Source organism: Curcuma longa, chromosome 17, assembly GCF_044706935.1.
Source record: "Curcuma longa cultivar G26 ecotype Majalengka, Jawa Barat chromosome 17, ITB_CL_G26_1.1, whole genome shotgun sequence".
NCBI lineage: Eukaryota > Viridiplantae > Streptophyta > Magnoliopsida > Zingiberales > Zingiberaceae > Curcuma > Curcuma longa.
In genome coordinates this window covers 4,879,722-4,901,179 of record NC_133877.1, presented here as the reverse complement: position 1 = coordinate 4,901,179, position 21,458 = coordinate 4,879,722, and the positions used below count along the sequence as shown (strand labels likewise).

Here is a 21,458-nt window from a genome sequence, read left to right as displayed (position 1 = left end):
CTCGGCCCAATTAAAGCCCAAATGAATCGTTGGGCTAATTTTAAGTGTGCGTTTACTTCGAAGGAAACAAAGAAGAACCAATCAACATATCCCCCGTCGAATGATCCCAGTCAACGGAGGAAACAAGAAGTCAAAATCTGAAACTCACAGACTCATTTAATGATACATATCTTTGTCTTAAGCCGATCGATTCCGGGGTTCGGCAGCCGAAACGAATCAGAAAGTCAAAGTCAAACTCCGCCGGCGTGTCGGGCCAGTTTACTTAGCTGTGTTCATCAAACGGTGCCTAACTCTCGATCAGATGGGCGATTCGATTCGATTCGACTGGTTTACGAAGTTGGAAATCATCAGGTCCACGGATCCGGTTTAACCCCGACAGGACAAGCGTGTTGGGCTGGGGCAAGAACACTCCGCTGGATTCTTGACTGTTTCGGTGGGTGGCCTATGTCTTGGTCAACGCGCTTTATGTCACCTAAAGTCAATTTATTGACTTTAAACAAACTTATTCCTCTGGCTAATTGAATACGAACAAGACTCTTCCGCTTTAAGCCTTTCGCCATTAATGTGTATATATAACTTCACCAACACCCTCTTGTGAGTCAACATACGAATCCTATAATGGCTTCTACCACCTTCATCGCCGTACTCTTCCTCTCCTCCTTCCTCTTCCTGCTCGCTCCGACGCACTCCGATGGCGTCGTCGCTCCTTCTGCCCCCGTCGACCCTTCCGTCGCTTGCAACTCCGCCGTCGATCCCAAGTTCTGCAGGGGTGTGCTCCCGCGGCGAGGTAGCCTCTATGACTACGGCCGGTTCTCTCTGGCCAAGTCCCTCTCGGAGGCCCGCAAGTTTTCCAACTTGGTCGGCATCTACCTCGCCCGGCACTCGGCGTTGTCTCCGACCGCCGTCTTGGCCCTCCAGGATTGCCAGCTCCTCTCGGGCCTCAACATCGACTTCCTGACTTCGGCCGCGGCTGCATTGAACTACACCGACACGCTGCTCGACCCTCAGGCGGAGAAGCTGCAGACCCTGCTCTCCGCGCTGGTGACCAACCAGCAGACCTGCTCCGACGGTCTGCAGGCGACCGCGGCTGCGTGGTCCGTCAAGAACGGCCTCGCGGTTCCCATCTCCAACGGCACCAAGCTCTACGGCATGTCGCTGGCGCTCTTCAATAAGGCTTGGAAGAACAGGGGGCGTGGCAAGGGAAACCACTCTGCCTCGAAACTCATCCCGCACCGCAGAGGGTTGCTCTTCCATGAAGCTAAGGTCGACGGCGATCGCCGGATACCCCTGCGGATGTCGGCTCCGAAAAGGGAGTTGTTCGAGAGGTGGAGCGGCCGGCGGCTGCTCCAGACCGGCACAGACACCGTTTTGGTGTACGACGTTGTGGTGGTGAGCCAAGATGGAACGGGGAACTACACCAGCATCACCGACGCCGTCAGCTCGGCACCCAATAACCTCGACGGGACCACCAACGGTTACTACCTGATATACGTCGCCGCCGGCGTCTACCAGGAGTACGTCGTCGTCGGGAAGCACAAAACGTACTTGATGATGATCGGCGAGGGTATCAACCGCACCGTCGTCACCGGTAACCACAATGTGGTTGATGGTTGGACTACCTTTAACTCCTCATCCTTCGGTACGTGAATCGAAACCAAAGAATTAACCATCGATTGATTCCTTCATTCAGAAATTTAATGTTCGAATTCCTCTGCTCTGCAGCGGTGGTGGGACAAGGGTTCGTGGCCGTCAACATGACCTTCCAGAACACTGCCGGTCCGGCGAAGGCTCAGGCCGTCGCAGTCCGGAACGGGGCCGATCTCTCCACCTTCTACCTCTGCAGCTTCGAGGGCTACCAAGACACGCTCTACACGCACTCGATGCGGCAATTCTTCCGCGAGTGCGACATCTACGGCACCGTCGACTACATCTTCGGCAACGCGGCGGTGGTCTTCCAGAGCTGCAACGTCTACTCCCGCCTGCCGCGACCCGGGCAGAGCAACACCGTCACCGCCCAGGGCCGGAGCGACCCCAACCAGAACACCGGCACCTCGATGCAGTCCTGCAGGTGGTTAAACTGAATCACTTGATCAACCAGAAAGGAATCCATTTATATGTTTATATTTTTCATACAGATTTCTCGCTGCCGACGACCTCGCCGCCGGAGGCGGCTCGACGAGGACGTACCTCGGCCGGCCGTGGAGGCTCTACTCGAGGACGGTGATCGCGGAGTCGTTCGTGGACGCGTTGGTCGACCCGGCAGGATGGCTGCCGTGGAACGGCAACTTTGCGTTGGACACGTTGTACTATGCGGAGTTCGACAACACCGGGCCCGGCGCCGGCACCGCCGACCGGGTTACGTGGCCGGGATTCCATGTGATTGGCGAAGGCGACGCGGCCAATTTCACGGTGAGCAGCTTCATTCTGGGCGACAACTGGTTGCCGCAGGCAGGAGTGCCTTATGACAGTGGATTGCTCTAATACCCGTTAAATAAATAATAATTAATTGGTTTTCCTGTAATGATAAATAATTAATTAATTGATTCATGCATAAATAATAATTAATTGGTTTTCCTGTAATGAGATAGTTGTTTTTTTTTTTTTGGAATAATATTTATGTATTTGAGAAAATTTAAATATTGAGTGATGGGCAAGCGGCCCAGCCCAATACGAATCTTGAGAGAAGGGGTGGCAATCTTGTAATTTCGACGAATCATCTGTGGAGGTTCCCAGCTTATTCCTCTCGTTGTCGCCGTCTAGAAAAGACAAAGAACCGACGCGAAGGAAGGGATCTCTCTGGGGAGTCATCGCCGTCGCCGGGGCCGTTTCTGCCGCGCCGAGATGGGTTTCATGTCCTTCGCCGGGAGAGTCCTCTTCTCCGCCGTCTTTCTCCTCTCCGCATACCTCGAGTAATTGGCTCTTACGTCTTGGGGGTTTTTTTTTTTGTTGTTGTTTTCCATCTCCTTCTTCATCTGCTGTTTCTGTTGGATCTCGGATCGGATAATTTATTTCTGAAGTGGTTCTTTGGTTTGCGAGCTCAGATTTGGTGGGTTCTGTTGGTTGGGTAGAGTCGGGTTTAGTAGTTTTCGTGTTTCGATGCTCCGTTTGTTGTCTCCTGACGGCTTCGGTCTTCGATCGTTCGTATCTGGAATCTATGTCTTTGTTTCTCGTTGACTGTTTAATTTCCCCTGTTTCGATTTCCTGTTATTTCTGCTTATTTCTGCACCGAAAAATTGGTGACCTTTTGATGATCCTCTGGTTTTTAAGATGCTGATCTATTTGGTGACAGTCTTTGATTGGATTGAATTCTCAATTTTGTTGCTCCTATACTGATAAGGTGTTGACATTTTTGCTCAAAACCGTGATCTAGTATATATTTAATTCTAGTATTATTTAGATACCAAATATGGCCTGGTAATGGCTCTAGAAGGTACTGGGATTGAAGTATCATTAGGTTACTCTTCACTTGTCGGAAATACTTAAAATAACTTCTGTTAAGATACTAGCAATTTGTTCTATTTGTGCTAAACTCATGTTCCTAGCATTTAAAAAAAAATACTAGTATGTTAATATTGAAACTTTATAGGAGGATAAAAAGTTTGCTTTGGTTGAAATAAACTTTAAAAGAAAACATAGAAAATAAGCAATGGTTGCTTGCACATCTTTAGACTTGCAATAAACTATGGCAGAGTATTTCCTTGCTAGACATAAGCTACAGAGATATGCACTTGATGAATCTAAACTGCCACATCTTTTTGGAGGTCATCATTTGACTCCTGAGAAAAGTTGATTTCATGAATGCACAGTACCGTGGTTAAGTCATGTGGCTTTGCACACTGTAATGAATGTTGAACCCAACATGGGAATGTTGCATCCCTATACTTTTCCATGAATGCTGTAAGATTCCATTAACTGAATGCCTAATTACTTCCAAGTTATGTTAAAATAGCATAGACAATTATAATTACTGATGCCATGAAAAGTTCTAGATAGCGCAATCAATTCAATTGGATTTTCCTTGTTTAGTGTCCTCTAAATCAAAGATATTGGCAATAGTGCCCATGACCGAACTGCTATGGTGCTGCTATGCCCTATAAGCATGGTGCACTCTTAAGCTATGCAGTTGAGACATCCAGATGATTGCCTTTTATTTTTCTTATACTGACTGGCCTATTAATTGTTGTGTGCAGAGATTTGTGCATACAATTTTCTAGTTGTCTTTTAGTTGTTGGAATTAATTGACCCATGGTATACCTTGAATGTTTGTGTGCTTATTGCATTTGATGTGCTCAACCTCAGTGAGTTATCAGATGTGAAAGTTTCCTGATGTGTCCTTAAAGCAAGTCAATGGTAGCATCTTCATTGCCACCATCTTTATTGTCTATAGTGAATTCTGCTAAGTTGGGAAGAAAAATATTGTCTGGAGACCAATTTTTCATGGATTCATCTTTTGACCGACTTAGAAGGAAAGTTTTCATGGCTACATTTGGAATCCTGGTAAGTTTCTACTAGGGCAACTATTTTATCTGATCATAATCCATTGGTTATCTAAGTGAAAAGGTTGGCCAATTAAGAGCTCTCATTGTTTAGTTTTGAGAATAGATGGTTGGTCCATTCTGGATATGGTAAGAAGGGTGTGAAACTTGGCTCCATGTGTTATGAAGGGTATAAATCGAGCAAATGCTTGGGAAAAGGAGATAGTATCCTTTGAAGCTCATTGATGAAATGGGAGAGTTGATCATCAAAGAAATCAGAAGAAAGATTAAAATAACAGAAGATATATTAATTTTCTGCTTAACTATTTTCTCAATCAACTTTTAGCAGCATCTTTTGTTGAGTTAATAAGCACACAGGTGTTTGTTGTTATCATTGGAAATTCATGTTTGCTAATTTGCCATTAAGATTGTGGCCTTTATTTTCACTTTCAGGATCAAAGCTTTACAATCTAGCTGATATGTATCATCACTTTGCCAGATTTAGTGAATTCGGATCTGATGGTGGACCAGCAGCAAAGGCGCTAAGGCCAAAATACAACCGTTTCGTGAAACATGTCTCTTCACATCTTGGCATTGTGATACCACACATTGAAGTGACTCTCTCTTTCCCTCTCTCTCTCACCTCCTCCTCCTCCTCCTACTACTAGTACTAATTTTCTACATTATTGTTCAGATGAAACATATCCTTGCAAGTACCATATTCCTGAAAGGTTTTGGTGGTCTCTTGTTCATCTTGAGCAGCTCTTTAGGAGCATATCTTCTGGTATGTATATTTAATTTATCAGTATCATTATGTATCCTTTCTATGGGGTCTGAGAGAGTGTACCTGGTGTTTGAAGTTCTATTGGTCTCAGAAACTCTAACTAATCATGAAATCTCACAAGTTATTTTATCTTATTTAAATTATAAAAAAAAAGATGTACAACTACAGTTTGTGCAAAAATGGCCCACTGCAGTCAGAGGCATGCTGACTATGTGTTTGCTAGTTATTGCGGATCTTATACTAACTTGTGTTTTCTTGGACATGGCGAACTTGTGCAGCTTCTGTACCTTGCCTTCATTACACCCGTGGTTTATGACTTCTATAATTACGATATAGAAAAGCCAGAATTTGTTCAGCTGTTTAACCGATTTGCTCAGGTTTGCCTCAATCCTATCAATCAGCTCAATATCAGTCTACAAAAATGAAGCAACTGATAACCAGTTTCCTTGTAACAGAACGTAGCTTTGTTCGGTGCGCTACTCTTTTTCCTCAGCATGAAGAACACAATTGCAAGACGACAATCCAAGAGGGTGGCTCCCAAGTCGAAAACCAATTAGTTTGAAGCGCTTGCCGGTGGGCATCCTACAGACAGATATGTTTCTTATAGCTCGGTCTGAAAACTCATTTATTTGGAACACACGAATTTTATTCAGTCTATCAATTTTCATTATGTTTTGCTATTGGAAGGTTTCAATGTGTTGTCTACTGGGGTTGAGATGTATTTTACAAATTTTAGTTTTGAAATTTTTTCAGGGATATAATAATTTTATATTATATTGGGATGATGCATATGATGATATGAGTTAGGATGTCAAGATATCATACATACTCTTTCCTATGGGTTTGCTATGTTGCGCGATAAACTCATGCGCGACTCCCTGACCCATCGCCGCTGCCGTCGTCCTCATCGCGCCATCCGGTCGCTGCCTTGGCTGCGATTGACGCGCCACTCGTCGGCACTTCGATCGGCGATCGGATTGGATTTCGATTGAATCGCGATCGAAGACCGATCGAGGAAGGACCGGCGTCTCTTCTGTCGATCTCCAACCGTGATTTGGCCGGAAACGACGTGTGCGCACTGCCGACCTTGTTTTGCCGAATTCCATCGAATTCCGATAACTATCTAGTCAAAATCCGGTGCCGGATAGAGCACCGACGAGTGGCACATCGATTGCGCCCGAGGCGGTGGTCGGACGGCGCGGTAATGGCAGCGGCGGTGGATCGCGGGTGTCCCACACGGATCACGGATTTCTCGTCACATAACATAGCATTCCTCCTCTTTCCTATTACGATGATACATCTGAAATTCAATAATGCAAAAAACGTTTTATTACATCTCCCCATGTTTGTGTTTCTCCTCTTCACCTTGGTGGTTAAAAACAATTCTGTAATCTTCTGAATTCCAATTTTCAAGGTTTCCAGCTGCGCAATTCAACTTTTCGTTTGTTTGTGACGGAATTTTTTCCTCAATGCCGGTGAAGAACTGTTCGTCGATTCAATCCCAGTCTTCGTCGCGGATCATGTCGTCGAACTCGTCCTTCGGCGGCCTGACCACCAGCACCACCGTCCCAAGCGCCGCCTCCACTCCCTGCGCAAGCAGTTCCACCCCTCTCTCCACGCGCAGTCCCTTCCCCTCTCCGCCAACCACGTAGTACGCTCCCTTCGTCACCTCTCGCTTCCCCCGGTCCGCGACCACCATCACCGTCTCCTCCCACCCTCCGCTCCCTCGCCACGGCAGCACCCTCCCGTCCACGAACTCCAGCGCCACCCCTTCCCCTTCTGCCGCTACCGCCGCCACCGGCCACCACCCCGGTAGGACCACCCACCTCCCCCACCCTCGTTCCGCCACCACTACTCCCAGCTCCCCCTCCGCCTTGCACCTCCGCGGCGCTGCCGCCATCCCCTCCTCCCCCTCCGCCGCCCGGCAGACTGGAAGCAGCGTCACTGTCGACGCCTCCGCCACCTCCCCGTACCTCAGCCGTACGATCGGCACCGTCACCCGCAGCCCCTCCGCCTCCTCGCTCCCGTCGCCCTCCTCCAAACGCCCGGTCGCCCGCTCCATCTCCTCCTCCACCCGCTTCTTCGCGGCCTCCGTCTCCACTGCTTCGATCGCCCGATTGAGCACAGCCACCCGCTCGTCAGGGTCGATGGCCTCCCGGCTGAGGCGAAAGTAGGTGTACGCCAAGCAGTCGCCGGGAGAGGCGGCGGAGAAGAAGTTCCAGCCTTGATCGCCCCTCCTGCGCGGGAAGTCCTTCATCGCCCGCGCCAGCTCCTGAGCGGCCTTGGGATCGAGACGGTGCTCGATCAGGTGGATCGAGGCCGCAGCGCGCTGCGTGGCGTTCAGGAAGCGGAGCTCGTAAAGGAGATCCGCCCCGCCGCCGGCGTCGAAGTAGGAGAGCAACTCGGGGTCAAAGGAGGACGAGACGAGGGAGTCGCGGACCTGGGTGGCGACCACCAGGAGATTCTGCTCGATGCTGGGGATGCCCGTGAGCTCCTCAATCGAGGGAGGGGTGAAGCCGTCGTGCCCGAGGCTGGGGAGAAGAGTGGCGTACTCGTGCCACAAGCCGAGGCGGTCGCGGAGGATCTCGAGGCGCTCGGTGAGGCCGAGCGAGCGGTAATTGGCCGGAATAGGGGAAGGCGGAGGGCGGAAGGGCTGGTACACCTGCTCCCCCGGCGGCGGAGGGTATGGCGGCGGAGTGGGCAGCTTGGAGACGTAGACGCGGCGGCGGGAAGCCCGCTGAGGAAGGCCGAGGCGGAGGAGGAGCGCTGTGGAGCATGAGGACGATTGTAAGAGGGGCGCGTACCTGGGCTTGGGAGCGGCCACGACGGAGAGCATCGCCATGGGCAGGCGTCGGAGACTAAGCGAGTGGTGGTGGTGGTGAAGGAGAAGGACGGCTTATCCACCACTTTCTTCATGCACGGGTCTAATGGGCCCTAAAAGATGAGCACTTGGCCCATTGGGCCTTACCCAAAACTCTACAACTAACTCCTGCCACTTAATTAAGCCCACTTAAAAGTAAATTACAAGTTTAACTCTTATTTATATAACGAAAATGATATTCTGCGTGCTTGTTTCCTGCGCGCCCGTGCGCGACACCGAATCCACCGTTCATCACCGATCGCGCGCTGCATCTAACCGTCCAAAATTGGGAATGTACAGTACTCCGCCCCGACCCTTGCCGCTACCGCAGCCCCTCACCGCGCCGTCTGGCCACCACCGGCCGTCGGACCGGGCCCGGTCGACGCGCCACTTGTCGACGCGTTGGCCGGTGTCGGATTCCGATCGGATTGTGACCACAAGCTAGAATCCAGTGCAATTTGGTTGGAATCACGCCTAGCAGTGGCCACGCCGGATTCTGACAAATCGCGGTCGGTTTCCGGCCGCGATTTGGTCGGAAATCATCGTGTATTGGATTCGGCGGTTTTCGGTCGAATTTACCAGATTCCGGCTACAATCTGGTCGGAATCCGACGTCGGCTGACGCGTTGACGAGTGACGCGTCGATCGGGTCTGGTCCGGCGGCTGACGGTGATCGGACGGCGTGGCGAGGGCAGGGGGAAGTGACGGGGTCAGCGGTGTCGCGCATGGAATCGCGCAGGCTGTGTCGCGCATAATATCAGAACTCATTTATATAATTATCAAACTTATTTAAATTTGTTTCACTACTCACCCAGACCTTTCTCAATTAAAAATTAACTCCTGGACAATTGCTTCAGCAGGAACAAGAAGGTACACGCACATAGCTTGATCAAGAACAAGACATCAGAATGTCCAAAACAACATAATGTTAATAATTAACCTTGCCAGAGTGGTTGGGGAGTTGACTGACTGCTCACTGCTTGTGTCCAATTCACATGACCATGCTCGATGAGCCTGACCTCACAGATCCTTTTAGCTCTGAACAGCTACCTAATCTACCTCCATTCTTTATCACCATCTATCGATGACCTTTTATGCGAGCTGAAGTAGTGTGAACTGCCATTGCTGAAGTCCATGAAGACTTCTGAGAAGAAGCCAAGTTCACAAGGTGTTGCTATATATGCATATTGTACGTACATCTATAGAACAGCTAGCCATCTCATGGCTTCAGCTGAAAGTTTCCTCAAAAAGTAAAAAATATTTTAGTGAAAATTAGGGTTCCTTCTTCTCTTCCTCCTCAGCCGGCCGCATAGAATACTCGCTAAAAATAGGCATCGAATTAACCGTGTTTTTCTTAATCTATTAATTCACACTCTTGACAGAAGCAATGCCCTCCGATTGTCGCTTCTTCTCCTTCCTCGCACTTCTCTTCTCTTCGCCTGAAAATTCAGCCATCCATTAGCTTTAGCCATGGAGGAGGAGCACGGTAAGAGCACCACCAAGGCCTCCGGCGACGACGATGACTACGATGCAGGCGCCCGGCCGCACCCCTACTACGGTTGCACCTTCTGCAGAAGGGGCTTCTCCAATGCGCAGGCCCTCGGCGGCCACATGAACATCCACCGCAAGGACCGAGCAAAGGCACAAACGCCGCAGCCGCCGACGCCGATGGGCTCGTCGTCTATATCCCATGGTGGCAGTGGTGCTGCTGGTTACACCGTGCAATCGCCGTCGGCGGAGATGACGACGGCTCACCGACTCTTCGGCGAGGATCTCAGGTTGGGACTGAGCAGTAGTAGTACTGGCGGCTATCGCCGCCGCCACCGCGACGCTACCGGCGCGGTGGAGCCGGGCGGGGAGGCGAGGAGGCAGGAGGTCGACGAAGACGGTGAGGTGGATTTGGAGCTGAGGCTCGGTCACCAACAGCACGATAAGAGACATGCAGTGTAGGTCTCAATATATATATATATATATACCATACGTGTTCATCGATCGATGTTCAGTGATCATAGTTTCTTCCATGAACGCAGCTGGCTGAAAGTCTGATTGCTTATGAACAGTCGTGAAATTTTGCATGGGGTTTTTTACGAACAGATAAACTCTCGATCGATCGAAAAGTACTGGAAGATTTCAGACATGGAAATGGAAGCGGATATATATTCTTACTTCCCCGTCATTGGGCATAAGGGACAGGGGCGGTGGGCGTGCCACCCTTCTCCTCGACACTATCATTAATATCCCCCGTCCCCTTTGCCCGCCGGCCATGGCTCATTGTCCATGGAGCTTCGAGCCCTTGATCGATGCCCGGCCCCTTCAGCCACCAACCATTAATTAACCACCTGATTTACTGCAATAACTGCTTTTTCAGTTTTAAATCTGATGTGGTGGCGGAGATAACTGTATCATAGGATCCGGTCTGTCAATATAGTCCTCTCCGGGACTTAGTCAACATAGCTCTTAGTCCGTCCGATTCTAGATGGGACTTAAGTCAAATTACCAAACTCATCCCTAAACTAGGGTTAGCTTAGCAGAGTCCTGGTTGAGATCAATCCGAATCGATCTGAGTCGCATTTGGGCCATTATGCAACTCCGAGGAGCGCGATTGCTTTACACCAAAAACTCAAATGGATATGTGGCTGTTACACGCCAACAGTTTCAAGAGACACCGCTGTTACGCACCGAGAACTACAAGTATAACGACATAGTCATCATCGCGACCCCAAGGACACGACGGTCATATGTTAGCAGCCCCAAAGAATGTAACAGTTATAGTAAGTCGCCAACAACCCTAAATGATGCGGTAGTTATAGCAAGTTGTCAACAATTCTAAAGGACACATCAGTTATAACAAATGTTGGTTATAGAAGATCATGCCTTCTAAAGGAGAGGGAAGAGGGCAGGGGTTCATCTCTTAAAGATCGGGGGCACCTTTTCACCCTCTATATAAAGTAATGGTGATAGCATTAACAATACAAAAATATCCCCAAATAATGATGGAATTAACGATTGAATTTAATTCGATCGTTATATTAGTGACCGATATAGTATTTCGATCGCTAACTAGCAATAATAAATAATTCAATCGCTAATTATCCTAATCCCGCATGCATCCAAATATAACGTTTGAATCAGGGTTTGATCATTAAAATAAGCCACCAAACCAGTATTCGGTCACTAAAAATAAATGTAAATGTCACTTACGAACCAGGGTTCGATCGTTAAAAATAACGATCGACTCAATATTCGATCGCCTACATTCTAATTATTAATAGATGTAAATGCCACTTACGATGAAATAGATCATAGAGAGATGTCCAGCAATGAAGAGTTAATAAAGTATAACGATGAAAATTAAAAATTATTAATGTTAATAATTTGGATTGTAATGATGATTAAAGTTTAGAGTTGAAAACTGTTATTTGTTATGAATATGCTTGCTTTTATATGTTGGATAGTGTATGTGTTGTAATGTTATTTTACAGATATAATCATGTCAGCTAGTCTACTAGTACATAGTGGTCAGATTGTGTTGAGTATTGTTGGAGATTGATATATATTGATGTTATTAGTAATTTAAATTTATTTCTTTTTTATAATAAAAATAACATCTTTTTTCATGCAGTTGTATTCTTAATAGTTATAGTATGGTTGCGTACATCTCAAAAAACTTTAAAGAACGATAGTGCACTTTTAGTAGATTAAAATATGAAAGATTTTTTTATCATGATTTATTGATAAGTAATTTAAATATTTATTATTCTCTAATACTAATATTTTTGATATTTTTTAAAATATATATACTTGGGAGTTGAGCTACGAGCAAAAATTCAAAATAATACGAGATAATTATTGTCAAAAAAAATGTGCAAAGACTCAACTGTACAAGTGGAGAAAAAATTTAAAAAAATATCAAATATGCCTGATAAGATTTGGATTATATATGATAGATTTGTGATATAGTTTAGATATATTTTGATGTAAATAAGGTATAAATTAGAAAAATAGGGATATGTTGTTGAAACTTATGGAAAATTAACAACAAAAATTTTATTTTCCGTCACTATTTTCTAAAAAAAAAATCTAAATTATATAGTTTTAGCGATCAAGTTATAATTCGGTTGTTATATCTTCCATTTTTTTGGGTGAAAAAATTATATTAGCTACTGAATTAATATTCGATCGCTAAATCAATTTATGATAAAAATTTTTATGATTTTTTTATTGCTAAACAGGTTTAGCGATTGAAGTTTGAGGTCATTAAATGTAGGTATTTTTGTAGTGTAAAAGATACCTAGAAAATAACATTTTACTACTTTCTTTTCACTTCGATTCTTTCTCTTCCAATTTGACTTGAGCATTGGAGGAGCCATGTCAAAGTACGCTTTGATCTCCTTTTAAATAAGGATGTAATCGAATCGACCTGAGCCAAACATTAAGAGGCTCAAATTTGAGCTTAATTCATTTTCCCTATGCTCGAGCTCGGCTCAAGTTCTATTTGAGCTTTAATTCTTAAGTTCGAGTTTGGCTTGTAATAAAATTAAATAGTTTACGAATGGCTCGAGTTCAGTTCAAAAATAGCTCGTCACTACAAAAAAAACTGCATTCTGCGACGAATTTTGTGACGAATTTCTTTAAAAAATTCGTTACAAAACTGGTTTGCGACGAATTTGGCGACGAATTTAAATTCGTCGCAATTAGGTCATCGCAAAATGCTCCGACGAAAAATCCAATTTCGTCGCACAATTCTGCAACGAATTTTTAAATTCGTCGCAGAATTCGTCGCCAATTGGCGACGAATTCGAATTCGTCGCAAATTGGCGACGAACATATTCGTCGCCAATTGGCGACGAATTAATTCGTTGCCAATTGGCGACGAATTAATTCGTTGCCAATTGGCGACGAACTTATTCGTCGCCAATTGGCAACGAATATAAATTCGTCGCCAATTGGCGACGGATTTATATTCGTCGCCAATTAGCGACGATTTGGTTTGTCGCCAATTGACAACGAATTTTATTAGTCGCCAATTGGCAACGAATATAAATTCGTCGCCAATTGGCGACGAATTCTGCGACGAATTTGAAAATTTGTCGCAAAACTTAACTTACGATAGAATTGCGACGATCCTATTTTCGTCGCAAAATTCGTTGCAAATTTGCGACGAAAATGATTTTCGTTGCAAATTTTGTCGCCGAGTAAAAAAAATTTCTAATGCTCATTTTATTTCTTGGTTATCCTGTATATACATTTACATATCGATCCAATCAGATCGATTTATAACATACAAACTTGTCATATACAATCCATAACAACATATATAACAACACATAAATAACAAACAATACATATCAACATCCATACAAAAATACAATTCATACAAAGATTCATATCAAAATCTATAATGCATGCATCCAAATGATACAATCCATACAAAGATTTGCAAAACATCGATGACGGAGGAGCTGCCGGTGTCGATCTTGGTCCTGAAGGGCCCCCGGGAGGGCCTCACGATGCCCAGCTTGGTCAAGTCGCCGTACTTGAGATTGGCGATCAGCAGCACCAGAGCGTCCACCACGACGACGGGGAGGTACTTGAGCATGACCATGCCTAGATAGATCAGCTCCTTCGTAAACACATGAATCTGCATGGATATGGAAATCGAAGTCAATTCGCATGTGGAAATTGACCGAGCCGTTGACTTGAGGAAGAAGAATTAAGTTACCGGGCTGTGGATGACGATGGAAGTCTTGGCGCCGTGATCGCACAGGTCGTACGCGATCTCCATGCCGGAGTTGCCGCTTCCGACCACCAACACTCTGTCTCCGGAGTAGGCCTCGCCGGACTTGTACGTGGCCGAGTGCACGACGTCCCCCGGGAAGGTGACGCCGGGGATGAAGCCCTGGCTGTTCTCCCCCGTGGCCGCCACCAGGAAGCGGCACCGGTAGCGTCTGAGCTCCCCGGTGACGGCGTCGCTCGCCGTGATGCTCCACTCCTCCGCGTCGGCGTCGTAGGTGGCGAGCTCGACGACTGTGGAGCAGGTCGGCGCGACGGTGAAGCGTCGCTCGTAGGCGTCGAGGTAGGCCACGAACTGCTCGCGCGGGACGAAGGTCGGGGCGTCCGCAGGGAAGGGCATGTGCGGGAGCCCGCAGAAGCGCTTGGCCAGGTGGAGCTTGAGGCGGTCGTAGGCCCGTAGCTTCCACAGCGAGGCGGTGCAGGCCTCCACTCGCGGCCACCAGCCGTGGGCAGCGGATGGCCGGCGAACACCAACGGCCAGAAGCTACTGCCCACCGGCGCCGCCAACAACAGATCGCCCCCTCTTTCTTATGCTAATAGGGAGACGTTACGTACTTTAAACTTTCCTTAACTTTTACTTATTAAATAAAATAACTCCAATAACTTCTTTTTCTGTTTAACATGCGGAAGCAAAAGAAATAAATAACTTTTTAGACATAAAATAAATTTATTTAATTCTTAATCCTTGATCTTATTCCGCGGTTCCGCCGACACCACACATCAAACACTTTTCCAGCTGCCTCCTCTTTCCTAAAACTTTTCCTTTTATTTATCTGCAATATGAGGAATGCAAACTATAAGCAATGCTTAGTAAGTACATCATCTAACTCACAAAAACCATAGAAAACTTTGTCATAACATATGCTATTATATGAAAGAAAATGCTGGTAAATGATATGGGAAAACTTATACTATATATAAGTGAAAATAAATAAACATCCTTCTTTGGGCCCAGCGAGGTATCAATGCAGACATCTCTTATATAGGCGAACCTTGTGCCTTGAATTCCTTTTCTTATGGGCGAACCTTGTGCCCGGAATTCATTATGGGCGAACCTTGTGCCCTGGATTCCTTTCCTTGTGGGCGAACCTTGTGCCCAGAATCCTTTATGCCTTGCATTTCTTATGGGCGAACCTTGTGCCCGATACCCGCCTCTTAAAAGTAAAATACATTTCTTATACTTCTTATATCATGCAATTCTACCATTTACACTATGCTTTAACAAAATCATGCATATACTTTAATAAGATCATGTTTATGGAAAAACACAAGAAACAATTTACACATGCTATGTAAAAGAACTTTATGCATGCTTTTAATAAAATCATACTATAGAAAGAGCAAAGAAAATAACGGAACTATAGCAAAGAGCAAAGAAACCATTTACATATGCTTTAACAAAATCATGCATATGCTTTAACAAAATCATGTTTATGGAAAACACGGAACTACTCATACTGCAGGTGAGAGATGTACTTACCTTGTCCACTAACTAGGATTTTAACGCTAAGGTTTGTGAAATTGAAGATCTTCTCCGAGGTGCTCTAACGCCTTCTTCTCGCGACCTAGTAAAATCATAACTATAACTTAACCAAAATCATAGAATTATCCTGATCTCATCACTCAACCGGTTAAAGAGTTAATCCAAATAACTTAATTAATCCTCTGATTAATTATCCGTTAATTATTTAAACTCAAATAACTTAATTAATCAACTATAAATCAATTACCTAACTTAACCTTAATATATACTTGTTATTAAACTAATTAATCACTAAACTTATTAAAACAATTAATTACTAATTATTCACTAATTAACCTACTAATTAAACTGATTAACAACTTCACTAATTAACTGATTAACTAGTTAATTAAACTGATTAAACATATTTATAATCTAATTAATTAGATTACGTATCAAATATCATTTAATCACTCTAAACTAACCCTAATTAGCTAATGATCTTAATTAATTAACCTAATTAAACCCTTTAATCATCTTACCTTAATTAATTAATCTTAGTTAATCAATTAATCTTGGCTCGTCTTCTCCACGCGGATGTATGTGAGCCCCTTTATTTCACATAAACCGATTAGAGTCTAAACCCCACAGCAAGCTAATCGTAATCTAATTAACTTAATCGATTTCCTAACTCAACAATTAGCTAATCAAACTGATTAAACCAATACATCATTAAACCTAATTAACCTAGATTTAATAATTCTAATTAGCCAGCTTAATCAAATGAACCTTAATCCATTACCTAATGCTCTTAATTAATCCTACTTGATTAAATTAACCTAATTAAAATCCTGTAATTAACCACTTACCTTATTTAATTAACCCCGTTAATTAATCTGCAGGTGGTCTTCGTCTTCTTCGCGTGAACAGGGCTACGGCGACAGTGGAACGCGGCGGTGACAGAGGCGGCGTCGGCGGCTTCGACCGGTGGCGGAGCAGGAGCGGCGGCGGCTGCGCAGGGCGTCGAACAGAGGAAGGAGGCGGCGGCGAGACGCGGCGGCGGCAAATCGACGAGCTGGCGACGGTGCTGGAGAGGGCGTCGCGGCGGCGGTGGCAACCCAAGGGAGAAAGGCCGGCGCTGCTTCGGTGGAAGAGGAAGAAGAGGGGAGACGGCGCGTCGCGGCGGGCGCGAGCAGAGGAAGGGGAGGAGGCGGCTGGCTAGGGTTTTGGGTTTGGGGTCTCCTCTTATAGCCTCCTTCTCGATCCGTTCCGAGGTTTCCGTCGGCGGAAGCGGGCGGCGGCGGACGTAGTCCGCGCGGGCGGACGCGGCTCGGGCGCGGGTCGCGCGGAGAACATGGGGCGGCGTTTATTTGAGGAGTGCACAGTACTCCTAACTTCGGGATTAAGAAATCCCGATTAAACCGGGTCAAATTTCTTAAATCGAACCCGATTAAATTTTGGTTCGCTTGGTTCGGCCATCAAACGACTTCCGAATTGACCCAAACAAATTTTGTTGGATTCGTCTTGCAAAGACGAATCTTTTCACCTATTTTATTTTATCAAACTCCCTTCTATCATTTAACCAAAAGAACTTTATTGAAATTTAAATCAAATTAAAAATTCTAAAAATAAAGGACAAATAAATCTGGGTGTTACATTCGTAGACTTTTTGGACTCTGAATGCACAATATAAGATGAATGCTCAAAAGATGAGTTGATTGCGCCAACAACCTATTGTGCGTGTGTGTGCGAGGCGAATTCACATATGCAAGCACCTGCTCGCCTATGAGAAGAGAATACATGAGTTTTTGTGTTAATTTCATTAACATAGCAACATTAATAAGGAAGTGAAATATATCGAATTTTTCTGATGTGAGACTATTCCCCATCTACTTCCTTATATAACATTAATTAAAAATTAATGTTATTTTGGGCTGACTTTGAATAATTAACGTGTAAGAGATTTGGCGAATCGAGAACGAACGGGATAAGCAAAGGGTACGCTTCAAAGGTATAGATCTATTAGATAGATAAATTGAACTTTATACGAGTTTTCTTTCACATGGATCGCTCATTGGGATCCTATTTTCGTTGTGAATTTTATTGTTTGTTGCATAGGATTCTCTACAGACGTGTCAAGTTGGTCAAAATTAATTGGATACTTCATATGAGATGAAGTCTAAGTGAGTTAAAGTTGATTAAAAATGGTAGTTAAGAAAGTCCAACATGTCTCAACAAAAGAAAAGTTACTAATTGTGGAAGTCTTTATATGTCAAAGTGAACCTAATCTAAGCAAGAAGAAGTCCTACCAAATCAAAATGGATCTTAACTAGGCAAGAGAAAGTTATGGTGGGTTAAAGTTGACCTAAGAATAGACAAATCAAAGTCTTGGAACGTCAAGGAAGGTTGGTCAAAATTGATATAAGGTTGAATAAGTGGAAGTCATAATAAATCAAGGTTGACTGACATTAGATAAATAATGAAGTCTTAATGACAAAGACTTTTGGTTGAGGAAATCCTAGAGGCTAGGTCTCTTGGTTAGTAAAGTCATGGTAGATTAAGGTTAACCCATACTATGTAGATATGGAAGTTCTAAAGACAAGACTCTCAATGAAGAAAATTCTAGAAATAAGGACTCTTAGCTAGATGAGGAAGTCTCAAGGGTGTGACTCCTTGGTAGGAAAGTGTAAGATAAAAATCTACAAATGACATTTACTTTGGGGTTTCAGTAGACTTTACTTAGGTAAGGACTTTGTCTTAGAGTTGATTGAAGTTGATAATCTAGTTGATTGAAAGTTGAATTTAAAATTTAATTGATTGATCATTGAGTTGACTAGATAATTGACTCTAACTGATTTGTTAGCAAATAAAATATTTCTTTTTGTAAGTCAGTCGACTAAGTAATTATTGAAGCAAACTTAGTTGACTAAAAATTTGAAAGAAAACTAATGATTATAACATGATAGCCTACAATGACCTATAAGTTATAGTAGATCAGTCTACTAAATTAAGGATTAATTGACTCAAATATAGTTAGATAGTAAATTAGATGTATGCGCAATAAACTTAGGTAAAATAATTATGAGATCAATTAATTGAAATAAGTTGACAACCCACTAATTAAAGAGGGGGGGAATAGTAAGTAATTGTTCAAAATAAAAAATAAAAAATAAAAAGGAGATTTTAATAGTGCACAAGTAATTTAATGTGAATGAAAATAAATAACAACAAATGATAATAAGGTAAAAAAGAATATTATTCATTTATTGTAATTGCTATTATATTTATATTTATATTATATTGTACATTATATCATATATATCATAGTATGGTTTTAAGACATTTAAGTAAAGAGCTTTATTTGGATAAAAAATTTTGTTTAGTGAAACTTAACACCATTGTTAAGTTTGAGTCTCTCAATCTATATATTTTATTCTATAAGTTGATTTATGATTTTAAGTTAGACATTATTTGCATGGTAGTTTAAACACAATATATCATGATATTTATTAATTTTAAAATAAAATTTAATATTAAATTATATTTATTTTTAAAATAAAATTATAAATAACTCTTCATTTTTATTATTATTATTTTTTAATCAGTATGATAGATATATATATTTCAAAATTAAAAAGCCTGAGTTGGATGGACGGGCCACGATAAGTTGACCCATCCAGAGGAGGCGGCTAGACTTTGGCCCACAAATACCTAACGGTCCCTGAAGAAACTAATAACGGCTCGCAAAATCTCAATTCGAAAGAGGGCGTCCGTTCTTGGGCTGCGATGAATACCTCATCGGTGGAGAGAAGGGGAGTAAGGCAGTGGGTGAAGACGCTAGCAGATTTCCTCAAATCCAGGTTGATTGCTGAGGTCGATCTCTCCCTACTTCTTTCTATGTTTTTCTTTCCGTTCTTTTAACCTAGGGGTTCCTTTTTTGTTTTGTTTTTTTTTTTTTTTTTGCAACAGATCCTATTTTTTCTGCGTATCTCTTTGAGTTTCTATCTTTTTGCATATTCATTTTACACTGAAGTCTGGTCTTGAACTTGAATATGATATTTCTTCTTTCTATGAAATCTTATCTTTAAACTTATTTCCTTTTTTTTTTGCACTGGAATCTGGTGTGGTGGCCTTTCTTCTTTTTGTGTTTTTTTTTTTCTTTAGTTTCACATTTTCTTGCATTGGAATCCGTTTTAGACAGCAAATCATTCTTGAATTTGTATGCTTTAAGCACTAACGCTACCTAAGAACTTAAAAGTGAATGTCTAATCCAATGGCTTTATCTAGATACTCTCATCGTTCCACATCCATAATTTTATTAAAAATTATGAGGTGTGCAATTTGTTTTTTACATCATCTATATGAGAAACCCTAGCAATTTTGTTACCTATTCTATGAAAGTAATGATTACGATGTGTATGCAAAGGTTGTTAATAAATTAGAACAAGATTTATAGAAGCCTTGTGAACCAATGTGTTCCATCAAGGAAATATGAGTAATAGATTATAAACAAAAGTATGAAATGGATACGTTGAATCCAGTTTTTTTATTTTATAGATGAAGGGATCAGAAACATTAAATGGCTAAAACTACATGTTATAAATTAAGAAAATTTTTGTTAAATCCTCAAGATTTATCTACTTGAAAATACTCCTGAACTTTCAAAAAAAATTTATATGCTTCCACAATTTAAGTAAACCATTAGAGTCTATCCTATTTCATCTTTTGTAAGTCACCTCACCTAATGTTTCACTCAATTAGATAATTGTCGTTTTATAAAAAAAAAATCAATGTTCTTTTGTTGACATGCCTACCACACTTTCTTCTCTATGGGGCTGGTGAGGAAAGGACCGCGAGACCATGAGCATAGCCCAACACCAATCCCTTAGATAATTAGGTTCATGCTCTAGGTTTTTATTTAAGTTTTCTAGGAGTTATCAGCTAGGTGAAGATGATTTTATAAGATTTTCACATTAGAAGCTTTCTAAAATCTAAAAAACTAGCTGATTTTTAGTTTCTAATAAAAATGGAGTGACTGTCAAACTCAACATTGATGCATTCTCTTGGATTTAAAAATAGAATATTTTTCTTCACTTGCTTTATTGAGTTTGAGCCTCATCTTCCTAGAATCAGAACTTCCTTTATCTTCTATCTTATACCTTTCCCCTTTTCTTATATATATTCATTTTTACTAAATGTGTTTTTTGGCAATGGATTCTGGCCTAATTTCTTAAATGAGAATTGTAACATTCTCTTGTGTTTATTGCAATACCTCCTTAGCACATGCTACTCCTTGTCTTTATCTTATGTGTGAAGAGAAAGTTTTAATATCGATAATTATCTTTAATTGATTATTCAATATACTATAATTGAAACTCATTGCCTTTCTATGAAATCAATTTACTGTGTAGTTAGGCACAAAAATACTAGCAAAAAAAAAATTTCTAACATGTAGTTAATAAATTGGTCTTCATTATAAGTACTATCTTAATTTGATTATATTTCTAAACATAAATAAATAGTATACCATATAGTTTGGCATGCACCATAACCTAGTTCATATTTTTCTTTATTTATTCACCTTCCTCTTATATTGTTATAGCGAGATTACAATAAGATTAAACACTCATCTTCATTTTATTTTATTTTTTCTTTTTGACTTTTTTTCCTTCTTAATTTTCTTCATGATTTTTCTCCTTATATGGTTATGTAGCTCACTACACTCTTGTTCTTGTTGTTCTTCCTTTTCTCCATTCTTTTTTCTTTCCTCTTTTCTTTCTTTTGGCTAATTTTCTTTTCATCATATTGGTTTATTTTGTGTTCTTCTATGTTCTCTTCTATTTTAGCCAAATTTTCTCATCTTTCTATCTCTTCTAAGCGTCATCCTACTCTTCTTGTTATCTTTTTCAGTTGCTTCTACTCTTCAATAATTTCTATATGATTTTTTTTTCAATGTTCTTATAATTCTTTGCCTTTTCTTGTTCCTTGTTACTTTTCTTCTGTTTAATTTCTACTTTTGTCTTCATTTTTTTTGGCATATTCTACATATTCTTATTTTTTATCTTGTTATTTTATATATTTTTCC

At 42.4% G+C, this 21,458-nt stretch overlaps 5 protein-coding genes and 1 long non-coding RNA gene across 6 annotated transcripts; 3 read left to right on the top strand and 3 right to left on the bottom strand.

Annotated features, from left to right (window-relative positions):
* Positions 1 to 618: 618 nt before the first annotated feature.
* Positions 619 to 2,578, top strand: LOC141811457 (pectinesterase-like). The gene is made up of 3 exons (XM_074699488.1): positions 619 to 1,639; positions 1,723 to 2,068; positions 2,136 to 2,578. The coding sequence occupies exons 1-3, from the start codon at positions 619 to 621 to the stop codon at positions 2,479 to 2,481; spliced, it is 1,713 nt and encodes a 570-aa protein (XP_074555589.1). The 3' UTR covers positions 2,482 to 2,578.
* A 164-nt stretch (positions 2,579 to 2,742) lies between these two features.
* Positions 2,743 to 6,048, top strand: LOC141811867 (uncharacterized). The gene is made up of 5 exons (XM_074699938.1): positions 2,743 to 2,909; positions 4,975 to 5,089; positions 5,170 to 5,259; positions 5,538 to 5,636; positions 5,715 to 6,048. Exons 1-5 carry the CDS (start codon positions 2,842 to 2,844, stop codon positions 5,814 to 5,816), a joined length of 474 nt encoding a protein of 157 aa, XP_074556039.1. The 5' UTR covers positions 2,743 to 2,841; the 3' UTR covers positions 5,817 to 6,048.
* Positions 6,049 to 6,538: 490 nt separating this feature from the next.
* Positions 6,539 to 8,137, bottom strand: LOC141811645 (rubisco accumulation factor 1, chloroplastic-like). Its single transcript, XM_074699667.1, has one exon. The coding sequence runs from the start codon at positions 8,099 to 8,101 to the stop codon at positions 6,755 to 6,757; it is 1,347 nt and encodes a 448-aa protein (XP_074555768.1). The 5' UTR covers positions 8,102 to 8,137; the 3' UTR covers positions 6,539 to 6,754.
* A 1,451-nt stretch (positions 8,138 to 9,588) lies between these two features.
* Positions 9,589 to 10,068, top strand: LOC141811576 (uncharacterized). Its single transcript, XM_074699596.1, has one exon. It carries the CDS (start codon positions 9,589 to 9,591, stop codon positions 10,066 to 10,068), a length of 480 nt encoding a protein of 159 aa, XP_074555697.1.
* A 223-nt stretch (positions 10,069 to 10,291) lies between these two features.
* Positions 10,292 to 14,344, bottom strand: LOC141811574 (putative indole-3-pyruvate monooxygenase YUCCA10; the record flags this gene model as incomplete). Its single annotated transcript, XM_074699594.1, has 3 exons — positions 10,292 to 10,429; positions 13,550 to 13,759; positions 13,841 to 14,344. Coding segments are annotated over 3 exons (852 nt in total), but the record flags the coding sequence as incomplete, so codon positions are not given.
* A 181-nt stretch (positions 14,345 to 14,525) lies between these two features.
* Positions 14,526 to 16,306, bottom strand: LOC141812016 (uncharacterized). The gene is made up of 3 exons (XR_012600214.1): positions 16,243 to 16,306; positions 15,392 to 15,476; positions 14,526 to 14,684 (listed from the first exon to the last, which is right to left on the bottom strand). It is a non-coding gene; the product is annotated as an uncharacterized LOC141812016 (long non-coding RNA).
* Positions 16,307 to 21,458: the final 5,152 nt, after the last annotated feature.